Source organism: Globicephala melas, chromosome 2, assembly GCF_963455315.2.
Source record: "Globicephala melas chromosome 2, mGloMel1.2, whole genome shotgun sequence".
In the NCBI taxonomy this organism is placed as follows: Eukaryota; Metazoa; Chordata; class Mammalia; order Artiodactyla; family Delphinidae; genus Globicephala; species Globicephala melas.
In genome coordinates this window covers 177154565-177166234 of record NC_083315.2, presented here as the reverse complement: position 1 = coordinate 177166234, position 11670 = coordinate 177154565, and the positions used below count along the sequence as shown (strand labels likewise).

Here is an 11670-nt window from a genome sequence, read left to right as displayed (position 1 = left end):
CTCCCCAAGCTCTCCCACCCGAGGGCGGTAGGGAGGGGAGGACAGGAGGGAGAGGAGATGTTGGGGCCCCTGGAGTGCCCCTTTCGCGGGTGCTGTGGCCGGCCAAATGGGCGGACCCTGCCGTCAGCTTCTACCCCTATCCCCTCCCCCGGCTCCCGCCACGGGCATCCCTCGTCTGGACCCCACTAGCTTAGGGCCCAGGGCCTCTGACCTCCAGCTTGGTGGTGCCGAAGCACCCTCCTGGAGGGCCGGGGAGCTAGGGATCTGCCAGCATTCGGGGTCTCTCCCCGGGGTCCACAGCCCTCCTGCCAACAGGGACCTACCTACCTGCCTGACCACTCCCACTCTCCCTACCTGCACCTGGAGCCATGCAGGACCCGGCCCTAACCCCCGGGGTCTGGGGGACCTGGAGGACGCTGGGGCCACCTCCCAGGGGCTCTGCCTCCTCATGGGCTCTCCTCTGGACCTCCATCCCCAGCTGAGCCTCAAGTCCGGCAGATGGACAGACCCCCAAGCCCAGACGACTAGGCCCAGGCTGGGCAGCGGGCTCCAGCCCCCTCACCCCCTGCCCTGTCTTTGAGGCTCTGTGCTGGACACTGAGGTCTGCCCCCCACTGCCCATTTCCTCTGCCTGGTGGCGTCCGGCGCCTCTCCTGGCCCCTGGTGCCAGCGTGTTCACAGTGGTCGGGTGAGCCAGTCTCACAGGGCGGTTTCATGGCAGCCCTGCCGCGGCCCTGCTCCCAGCGGTGCCCCCACCCATTGCACCCACACCCTTCAGCCAGTGCCATTTCCGTGAGGACAACAGCCCAGAAACATGTGGCCCCCCTCAGGCCTAACTGACCAGCCTGGCCGGCCCCCTCTCCCTTCGCACTCGGGCTCTGGCCCCGAGCCAGCCAGGGCAGAGACCAGAGGGGAGGCCTCAGCGGGCCCCCCCTTCTTGGACAAGGTGGCCTGCAGGTCAGTCATTCACATCCCGCTCCTGGCTCAGGCTGGGTGTCCGGTGTCTCTGAATAATTCATGGGCCCACTGCCCCCCACTTGGCACCTGTTACCACCTCCTCTGTAGCTTGGGAGCCCCCGGGGACCCCCGGGCATCAGCCTCCGTGACTCCACCCCGCCCCTGAAATTTGCAGGACTGCTGTGGAGGGCGGACTGGTTGGGCACTGGTGTCGCCCAGCTTGGAGAGCGAATGGGGGTGGAGCAAAGGAATGGCGCTGGGCCCTGGCCAGATGCCCTGGAGCCAGGGAGGGGAGAGTGGGGCGGCGCAGGTGCCCTGCCACCCAGCTGCAGTGCCTGGGCTGGTGGCACCGGGGCTGTTGTGGGCCTGGCGGGAAGGGGCACAGATCGCGGGACACAGAGCAGCGGCATCTGCCTCTGAGGCCACTGAGGGCTAGGGACTGGGGCAGGTACAGGCCAGGCCAGCTCCTGGTGAGCAGGCCGTGGGGCTGGGTGAGGACAGCAAGTTCGTGGGAAGCAGGCAGGGCCTGCCCCGAGGTGGCCAGGCCAGGTGGCTAGGTGGTAAGGCAGGCCCCTCCCCTAGGGCCGCAGCGCTGGCAAATGGCACACGCAGGAGCCCAGTCTCGCTCTCCCACAGGACCCCCAGGGCTGCGCCCAGCGGTGGGCAGGCGTCCAGGCTGAGTCCCTTGTGGGGACTCTTGTCCCCCTGAGATGGCCCTGGCGCTGGGGGTTGTGGAGGAGACGGCTACAGCCCCCTGCCAGGCCCATGAGAACAGACCAAAGCTGGCAAACACTCCTGGGCACCCAAGAGCTTGCTCCCCCCGCCCACACCCGCCTCCCACCCCGCCGCTAAGCCTCGGCTCAGACCCCCCAGCAGCGGAGAGGCGGACACGCAGCCCAGGCCCTGCCCAGCACAGTGCTGGGGTGGGGGCGGGGGACCCCCGGCTCCTGGCTCTCCGCAGGGCCTGCCTGTCCTTGGGACGGAGATCTCGACCAGCCTGGGGGGAGGGCCAGGTTGGGGGAAGGGAAGTCAGTACCGGGCCTGGGGAGAACCCTCCCTTCCCGTCCCCACCCCACCCCATCCTCAGGCCCCAGGACTGGAAAAGGCCCCGGAGGAAGCTAGTGTCTTTCTCAAGGTCACCAGCCTGGCCTCCCAGCCGTGCGCCGCACCCCCCCACCCCCCACCGCACCTCGGCTGACACTGCAACGAAGCCCTGGGGCAGCAGGGCAGCAAGGGGTGGTGCCAGGACTGCAGATTAGAATTGGCTGTGGGGGGGCGGGGGGCGGGGGCCACAGCCACTCCTCTGACACCCTGGCCCGCCACCCTGCGGGGCCCTGCAGCTGGGTCCTGGAAGGCCAGGACGCCCCTTATCTGTCTCCAGCGAGGGAGCAGGGTGGTTTCTATTTCAGTTCCCCAGCTGAGATGCCCACGCGCCACAGTGGGGCTGGAGGCACAGGAGGCAGAGCTCACGGAGGGGAGCCCCTCGGCTGGCGGAGGTTAGCGCGGCTCCCAGACCCCTCCCCACCGCGGCCTGGCCACACCTGTCCCCTGGGCCCGGAGCGGCTGTGCGGGGGGCCAGCCGAGGCAGGATGTCTGAGAGCGGACTTGCTGAAATCTGAGCGAGCCCTCCCTGTGGAAACTCCACACCTGCTAGGGGTGGCCCTGCAGTTCCTGGCAAAAACCCGCAGACAGCAGCTGGGGCAGGGCTCTGCCAGGAGCAGGCTGGCCGGCCGGCTGACCCAGCTAGGCTGGCTGCCCCGACGGAAGCCAGGCACCTGCCAGTCTGGGTCCCAGGCCAGGTCCAGACCACCCCCTGCCTTGAACAGACACAGGGGGTCTCCGCTCCCCCACCCCTGCCCCCGCCACCGAGTGAGCGCCAGCGAGCCCTGGCTGGACCTCTCCCTGCTCCCAGGGCCAGGTGGTGGGCATCGCGCCAGGGCCTCCGGGAGGCAGGTATGCGGGCCAGGCCTGCCACGCGCTGCTCGCCAGTGCCTCTCCCTGAGCGTCCTCCCCCATGGCGGGCCGGGGGAGCCCAGGCTGGGAGCGCCGGCTCTGCCCTGAGGGTGAGGTGGGCCCAAGACAGGGAGAGGACTGGGGACAAAAGACACGGAAAGGGCTAGTTGGATTTTTTGTTTTTATGAGTTTTTTTTCTTTGTTTTTTTTTAATATGAAAATTACTTGAAAAGACAAGGGGCCAACCCCACCAGGCAGCTCGGCTGGCCACTGGCCACGCCGATCCTAACATTCCAGGTGTAAGTTACAGAGCTTAAATTCATCTACAAAAAAAGTAATAAAAATAAAATTTAAAATGGCACCTTCAACAGAACACAAGGAAACTCCCGGCCGGCCCGCAGGCCCGCGTCGCAGGGCGAGCGCTGGGGCGGCCCCTCAGCTCCGCTCCGGCCAAAAAGTAAACACAAGCTAAAAAGGTGACTCCTCGGCGGCCCTGGAGTAAGTTAGGCGGCGCTTCCCCCCCACCCCCGCTGGGGGCCGAGGAGCAGTCTCTCTGCAGGGGGGGCGGGGGGGGCGGGGGGGGCACTACCGAAACCGGGCGGCGGGGCGGCGGGCGGGTGGCGGGCGGGCGCGGTCTGCGGCTGGAGGGCCTTGCGGGCAGGCGGGCGGCGCCTAGTCCTCGATGACGATGGGCTCGTCGTTGACGGGCGCTGGCGGGGCCGGCCGCAGCGGCAGGGTCTGGCTGGGGCGCAGGGCGATGGGCTTGTAGGGCCTGCGGGCCGCGCGCTTGGTCTCGGAGGACGAGAGCAGCTTGCGGATCTTCCTGTGATCGAGACACCGAGTGACGCAGACGAGTGACACGGACACGGTGGCCCCTGCCCCCTGCCCGCCGCTGGTCCTGGAGGCCCCACCTGGTCTCCTCGGTGGCCATGTAGAACACGTCATCGGGGGCGTCGATCCAGTTCATCCGCCGCCGCTTGACGGGGGGCAGGGAGCCCCCCCGGATCAGCCGCACCTTGGTGGGGTACGCCTTCCCGTTGAGCAGCAGGTTCCGGCTTGGTCCCTGCGGTGGGGAGGCGCCAGGGGTCAGCCCGGGGCCTCCACGTGGGCACCCAGAAAGCCCGAGGTGGCGGTCCCAGCGGGGAGCATGGAGGCTTGGCCACCCCGGGCGGGGAGGGGGCCCTCCGAGGGCCATGGAGACCCGCCGCCTGCCCCTTCTCTGGTCCCACTGGGCCTCCCAGATGCTCCCATGCAGCGCCTGCAGGGCTGGGGGGCCTCCCCCAAAGGCCCGCGGGAGCTGTGGGAACACACGTGTGTACGAGTGTGGAGGACGGGGACCCTCCCTCTCACCATGTGCCTGGTCTGTCCGTGATTCGCCAAACCTGACAAGAGGGAGGAGAACAGGCTGTGAGGTCCAAGGCAAGGCACGTCCTGCACTCAACACGCTCGCTGAGGACCCGCAGCCGAGAAGCAGGAGACCTGGGGCCAGGTCCCCCCAGAGCCACAGCCCACACCCAGGCGGCGCTCTGGGTGGGGGCCCGGAGTCTCGGATCTGAGCTCGCTCCCTTGACTGGGCCGCGACAACCGGGGCCTGGTCTACGGTGGGTATAAATACAGTGGCGCCGGGCAGCCCCTCTGCAAGGCGGCCACTCCCCGGGCAGCACCACTCAGACCCCAGGAGGCCGGGCGACCCCGGGCTTCCTCCCGAGGGGCCCCCAGCCCCCATCGCAAACCCTGGGGCCAGCCACCCAGGGAGGAGCTGACAGAAGCTCCTCGAGTGGCCAGGAGGCCAGGCTCTGGCCAGGGTTCCAGTGCTTCCACCCCATGGCCGGGGGTCTGCAGCCACAAGCAGCTGCCCCTCTGAAGGGGAAAGACGCCGTCCCAGGTCTCAGTCCACATTCCCAACGGGCGCCCGAGACCTGTGGCTCCCAGACACACGTGGGGCGAGTCTGTGGGCGGCCGTGGGAGCACGTGCCCACGAGGGCTGGTCTCCACCACTTGCGTCCTGCCAGAGGCCTCCCAGGACCAGCTCCTCCCAAAAGGGCCCCTTGGCCACGGTTCGTCTCTTGACGAGCAGGGAAGAGCTGTCCGGCCCTCCCCTTTGCAAACCGCCTCCTAACTTGGAGTACCCCAACCCCGGCAGGGCAGAGGGAGGGGCCGTGGCACCCGGCCTGCAGCCCTCGAGGCCCTGTGCTACTTACCCAGGTAGGTGCCTACCAGAGGGATGGGTGGCGGAGGAAAGAAAGCACACGGTCAGCGTTACGGGGGAGCGCGTGCATGCGGCAGGCCGGAGGGTGGATGCAGCCGCAGGCGCGTCCGTGGGCCTGTTAGCCCATTAAGGCCCCACCAGTGCCAGAGGCCGGGCCTCGCCCAGAGCCAGCTCCCGCCACCCGCCGCTGCCCCCGCTGCCCCACAGCACCCCAGGAGGCCAGCTGTGGCCTCCTCCCAGGGCTCACGTGCAGCCCCCGATATCCCCACCCGGGATCTGCACGCTGGGGCTGAAGTAGATAGGTATGGAAGCACATCGATCTCGGAAAACCCGACAGAAGCAAAAAGATTTCATCCCTCCCGCTAACTAACGGCTTTTTCACAGGTCGGACCACAAAGCCCAAAGCTGCCTGCTGATGAGCACGCGGCCCCTCACCCCCTTCTGTGGGTGTAATCAGACCATCCCCAGGGCACCTGTCGCAGGGGCAGATGAGCAGCCAGCCCCGCTGCTGGGACCAGGGGCTGCGACAGCCTCCCCGCCCGAAGGCTATGGGGGGGAGGAGGGAGATCAGCAGGCTAGCGCCCCGCCCTCAGAGCCCCACCGCAGGGTCGTGGGTGAGGCAGCCAGGGCAGGGGGGGGGCGGGGCCTGGTGCAGGCGAGAGCCTGTGTCCAGATGGGGTGAGATGGCAGGACCCGGCACCAGTACCCCCGGCTGACCCTCAGGGTGTGCCTGCTGGGGCTCTCAGACACAGCGGAGAGAGGGAGCGTACAGGGGACAGGGCTGGGCCAGTGGCCGCTGGCCGCTGCTACCTCCCGGGTCCCCACGTCCGGCCCACCTCCCACAGATCCCAGGACAGCCAAGCCTCGGCCAGACCCCTGGGGCCAGCAGCCCTCCAGCCCTGAGCTCGGGGAGGGCTCTGGACGTGCCCATGCTTGCCACCCCATGGAGCTGGGGCACCCACACCCGACCTGACCTTGCCGTCACGAGAGGCTGGCAGGAGGGGCTCCGAGTGCACTTGCCACGTTCTTCCCTTCAGCTGCTTCCCTGTTCACCTCCCCCCACACACACACACGGGTCCGGCCGCAGGCAAATCCCCGGGGGGCCCTGGGACACCCAGGTCTGACACATCCCACACTGCCACAGTGGCTACACCCTCCTAGAGCAGCCCCAGCCCACGAACACCCCACCGCCAGCTGAGGGGGCAGAAGCCGGGCCCTGGGCAGGTGAGAGGAGCCACATTCCAGAGGCGCCGACGGCAGGAGGGTCCCACAGAGGGCTGCCCTAGCGCACACCCCACGAGCATCCCATCCCGCTCAGGAGAGGGCACTACTGCTGCCTCAGCTCTGGGACCCTCAGCCCTGGGCGCGCCTCCATGCGGGGCCCTGACCTGAGCGTCCACCCGGGCCTCGCCGACCCCCACCCAGCCATGCCGGCCACACCACAGCTCTGTCCCACCTGCCCCCCGAGGAGACCAGGGTCCCAAAGCCCCCCACTGGGGCAGGGGCGCAGGCAGGGTTGCAAGCACAGCGCAGGCGGCCACGCAAGCTGAGGCTGGCGGCATGCGGACAGTCGCAGCACGACAGCAGACAGTACAGGCGGGCGGCGGGGGCACCAGGGCCGCCGGAGCGAGGACAGTCCACTGACCGGCGCTGGGCCCGGAAGGAGGGGTGGCCCGCGAGCCGGAGGCCCCGGGGCAGGAGGCAGCGTTGGGCGAGCTGGGGGCCCGAGAGGCAGCGCTCCGGTCTTTGCCGAGCGACAGGTGAATCGGGAGGAGCCGGGGCAGCAGGGTGCGGCCCAGCCCGCGTGGACTGCCCTTGGACGTGCCCTGAGCCGTCCGCCGCGCACGCGTGAGCACAGCACACACAGGCACGCGCGGAGGGCCGGGCCTTACCCCTACTGGGCATCAAGAGGCGCTTCTTCACGTTGCCTGGCAGCGCCCGGCGGCAGGAGAGAGGAGAGAACACACGGTCAGCGGGTGCGGGCGCGGCGGGGGCCAGGGTCGGGTGCCCCGGGGCCACAGGCCGTGCTGGCCAAGCCCAAGGCCCCGCCGGACTCACCGTCCACCCCGTTGTGCTGCTCGTAGCTCCTCTTGCCCAGGATGGTAGGGGAGCCGTTGTTGATGACGGGGGCCGACTTGGCCGGGGTCAGGCCGCCGAGCACGCCGGACACGCTCTTCACGGGGTCGGGCTTCGGGGGGCGGGGGTGGGTCTCTGCAGAGGCAACGCGGGCAGGTGGGCGCACTGCGGGCCCTCGGCAGCAGCCCTGCCGCCCGACTGTGGGCCGCCAGAGCCCAGGCCCATGGCGACCAGGGCCCGGGAGGGCACCGCAGGCCAGCACCCCCGGGCATCCTGCGAGCGGGGACAGCTGCTGGGGCCGGGCTCCTTGGCTCCTCAGCCCTGGCCAAAGGGCCGCAACACCGGGGACCACCGGCAGCTTACAGGCTCCAGATACCCATAAACAAGCAGGTCCACTCAGCGGCCACCGGAGCTGACGGCACAGGGCTGGCCACTAGACAGACGATGAGTTTTAACGGCCCAGCTGGCTGGCCGAGGACGAGCCCACGAGCGCCGGCCTGGAAGGCACGGGCTCACACCTGCCAAGGTCCCACAGCCCTGGGGGGCTCGCAGGGAACAGAGACCACCTCCTCCCATGGGTCGGGTCGGGGTGAGGCCAGCCCCGGGACCGAGACTCCACAGCAAGTGCTGCCGGGAGCTCCCGGCTCTGGAATGTCCCTCACGAAGGGGAAGCCCCGCCCTCGTCCAAGCCCAGCCAAGGCCAGCCGAGCCCAGCCGAGCCAAGGGCCCAGGAACAAGCCGGGCGGGGCGGGGCGGCAAAGCCAGCCGAAGGGCTCAGGGTCCCCAGGCCACGAGGCCCCTCCCTGCAGGCTGCTGCCTAGGAGTGCACGTCTCCCACCCAGCCGTGACCCTGCCCTGGGGCGTGGGGCGCGGAGAAGCCCCCGCGGGAGATCCAGGCTCAGAGGCATCACAAGAGCCAGTGCCCCCGACCCAGATCCCTGGGGACTGCAGGGGCGAGGGGAGCAGGGTGGGGAGAGGCTGGGACCCCCTGGGGGGGCCAGGGCTGCGCTGGAGGAGAGCAGGCTCACCAAGGTGCCGCAGGACGGCCTCCAGGGGCTTCCGCGCGGCCTGCTTCAGCACCAGCGGGCTCTGAGAGGCTCCGGGCAGCCTTGCCGTGCCTGTGGGGTGCGAGGCCCGGGTAAGAGCTCCCGCGGGGGCTGCACACCCCGTCCCCACCAGCCCCGCCAGCGCCCCTCCCGCAGGGACACTCACACTCAGCCTTGATGGCCGCACTGTTGATGGGCATGTAGGGGTGCCGGGCAGCATGCCACGGGCGCAGGATCTCACGGCACAGGCGCCGGGCGATCCGCGTGAGCTTGGTGGTGTGCAGGTAGAAGGCCTGTCTCGTCTTCATGGCAAACTTGGGGCTCCCGCTGCTCCGGGCTGGGATGCCGTGGGGGCTCTGCGGAAGGGGGCGAGCCGCCCCAACACAGCGCCATGACCGCAGGCCGGACCGCGGGGCGTGCGCTGGGGCAGGGTGGGGGGGACCGACTTACCATGTTACTGCGGTTGGGTCCTGGCCTCTCTCCATCTAACCGGGTTGGCATTTTCAAGCCACCATATTTCTTCCAATATGTCCAACAAGATGCGCAGAGGCGACACTGCATGTTAGGGGGACCCCAAGAATACCACTGGTAAGACTGGGTGGCTACGGACAACAAAGTTGGAAATAGACGGATTCTTAAGCAGAACCAGTGACGGCAAAGAGCATTACACAGCTGTCGCCCGCCCGCGCCCACCACCCACCCTGTGGGCCCGGGCACCCGGTACTCCCCGAGAGGGCTTCCCCGGCAGGGCGTGGCCACCGCCCCCAGGCTGGGCCCCAGGGCAGTGCAGGGGCGCCCAGGGCTGTGGGCTAGGGGCACCCAGATGCCGGGCGGGGCACTTACTGTAACAGCTCTCGCAGGCCCGGCCGGCCCCAGGGCTCTGGCCTGGCGCCCCGGCACCGTTCACCACGCCTGCCTTCACGTTATTGACGCTGATCTGGTTCGGGTTTGGCTTGTTACTTAGGTAAGGAAAGGAGAGAGGGAAGACGTCACGGGACCACCAAGCCCTGGGCGCGCGGCTCTGGGGCCCGGCAGCCCCAGTCCAGACCTGCCTGGCCACAGGGCAGACGCTGACCCCTGCCTGAGGGTGTGTGATCTTTCTCCCCTCGAGTTCTAGAAGCAGCTCCCACCTTGTCGACACCCCAGCTCCATCTGCCTGCGCTTAGCTCAGCTCAGAGTTGAACCCCAGGCCGGGTGGGGTCCCGTCCTGATGCCCTGTGCTGTCCCCACCTCTGCCCCCGGGCCACCACGGGCTTCGATGACAGGCCCCCGACTCTCTCTAGGACTCAGCCAGGACGGCACCACGGGGCCACGTGGGACGCGGGACGGCGCCGTGAGGGGCGTACTTACTAGTTGGGGATATAAACTTGCTTTAACTTGCTCTCCGCTTCCGCTGCTTTCAAGCGTTTCTTCAAACACAGAACAAAGGGTCAGGGCGGCCAGCAGGTGGGTCTGGAGAGGGGATCCCCCAGTCCCCACGCTGCCCCCTCACCCTAAAGTTCCCACAGGACCCCTCGGCCCCCGCCCAGGCCGGGCCCTCACCTGCTGCACGTATCTGTCGGTGGTCTTCCACATGTAGTAGTACTCGATGATGCTGGTGAGCGACTTCCAGGGGAGCTGGGGGGAGAGGGGCACGTCAGGGGGCGGGCGGGGGCATGGCGGGGCCGCTAACCCCACCCAGGAGGGGGCAAGCCTCCCCCCAGCCCGCGTCAGGGCCCCTCTCAGGCCTTGCCCTCTCTCTCTCCCTCTCAGGCACACTCCATTCAACGCAAGAGCTTCCTCCCCGGTTTCGGCACCTCTGCCCTGCTCAGTCGGCGGTGGGTGCCCCCTCCCGTCGCGCAAGGCGCTGGACGCCCAGACACCAGCCCCACCCACGACCGTGGGCTGCAACGCTTCCCCTGTACGTCCTCGCGGTCACTCTGCTCCCGGGTCCCAGCTCCCCCGCTGTGCGGGCGCCACCTCTGGGCTTCACAGGCTGCCTGTGAGTCCAGCGTGGCCGTCAGAGTCTTGCCGCTGCCATCCCGCCCCCTGCGTTTCCACGCCACCTCCGGGCCAGTCTCAGGCGAGTCCCGCGGCGCGGATTCTCCCACGACGTCCTCCCGGGCGTGTCGACAATTCAGACTCTGTGCGCACCGGGGCCGGGACGTGCGGGAGGCGTGGCGAGCTGAGTGCTTTATGTCCCGCCCGCCTCCTCGCTGCGCTTGTTTCCGTGTGAGGAGGCCTTGCTGCCCTGCTTAGGTGTTCAGTACGTTCCGTGCATCTGCCTCGCACAGCGGGCCGGCTGTCTGGGCTCGGCCTGTGTCCACGGCACCAGGGGCTGCGCGGGTCCCTCTGATGGCCTCTGGGGACCGACATGCTTCTCCACCCTCAGTAGTGCCTGCCGCCTGCCTTCTGACGTGGGTGCTGTGGCATCAGCCTCGTCCGTTACTGCAGAGGTGCTGCTCAGAGTCAGATGTTGGCGAGGCCGCTGCATCCCGGCCCCTCCTAGGCGCTCGCGGTCAGGCCGGCCCGGCCGCCCCTGCCGCCCTCTCTGCACAGGCGCGCTCTTCTGAGTGACCACCAGTTGGCCACCTTTCAGATGAGTTCAAGTGTATTTCAGGGGCTGTAAGGGCAGGAGGGGCCCCTGAGGGCACAGGCCCTGCCGGTGCTGGAATCCCCACGGGCTCACTGGTGGACACTTGCAAGGGACACAAAGCAAGGACGTACACGGAGACGCTCGGCCACTTAAGAACAACCAACACAGCCAAACGAACCAAGTCAAACAAGGCCCGGCGAGGACCCCGGCGACACCAGCGTGGACCTCGCCTTGGTGGCTCAGCCCAGGCCCCAGCAGGCGGCCTCGGGCGTTTCCTCCGGAGCCACTAACAGACAAGGGGACGAAAAAACGGCGGCCCGGCGGGCACAGCAGGGCCCTGAACCTGCGCCCCGGTACTCACGAAGTCTTGCTGAATGTCAGTGAAATCCTTCCCGTACTTCTCCAGGGCCTCCTCGAACAGGCTGGCCTCCGAGGCCGACCACTCTTCCATCTCGTCCCTGCAGAGGACGGGCCCGCCCTGCGGCACCAGGGCCGAGATGGCCTTGGCGACGTCGTACACACTCCTGTGCAGCGTGTCCATGGCGTGGAACTGCAGCAGGAGAGGCGGGGTCGCCTGGGCCCCAGAGCTGGGGCGACCCCACCCCGCCCGGCCCCAGGCAGGAGGCACACCCGGGCCGTGTGGGAGGCCACAGGACCCAGGGGCTGGCCCTCCCTGCCACCTGGGAGGGGATACGGACAGTCTTGGGGGGGCGGCCGGGGGCCTCTGGGGAGAGCACAGGGACAGGCCAAGCTGCTCGGAGCAGAAGAGGGGAGCAGGTGTGCTCCCAGGCCCACTTCGGCAGGGGCGGGACTCCAGGAGGGGGGGGCTCAGCCGGCAGACAGTGGGTGACTGAC

General features: G+C 68.6%; 1 protein-coding gene across 5 annotated transcripts in view; it reads right to left on the bottom strand.

The window, feature by feature from the left end:
- Positions 1-3083: 3083 nt before the first annotated feature.
- The window catches only part of MTA1 (metastasis associated 1), a 63641-nt gene continuing 55054 nt past the window's right edge, over positions 3084-11670 (bottom strand). For 4 of the 5 annotated variants that reach the window (XM_070045028.1, XM_070045026.1, XM_070045027.1 and 1 more), the window contains 9 exons: positions 11177-11365; positions 9783-9857; positions 9591-9649; positions 9084-9199; positions 8691-8842; positions 8407-8596; positions 8223-8312; positions 7177-7329; positions 4642-7046 (listed from right to left, as the gene is read on the bottom strand). In XM_070045028.1, the coding sequence (XP_069901129.1) occupies positions 6472-7046; positions 7177-7329; positions 8223-8312; positions 8407-8596; positions 8691-8842; positions 9084-9199; positions 9591-9649; positions 9783-9857; positions 11177-11365 (1599 nt within the window). In that variant the 3' untranslated portion in view covers positions 4642-6471. Of the gene's footprint in view, positions 3733-3820; positions 3973-4259; positions 4292-4641; positions 7047-7176; positions 7330-8222; positions 8313-8406; positions 8597-8690; positions 8843-9083; positions 9200-9590; positions 9650-9782; positions 9858-11176; positions 11366-11670 lie in introns of those variants that run through there. The other variant, XM_030883143.3, reaches the window with a different exon arrangement.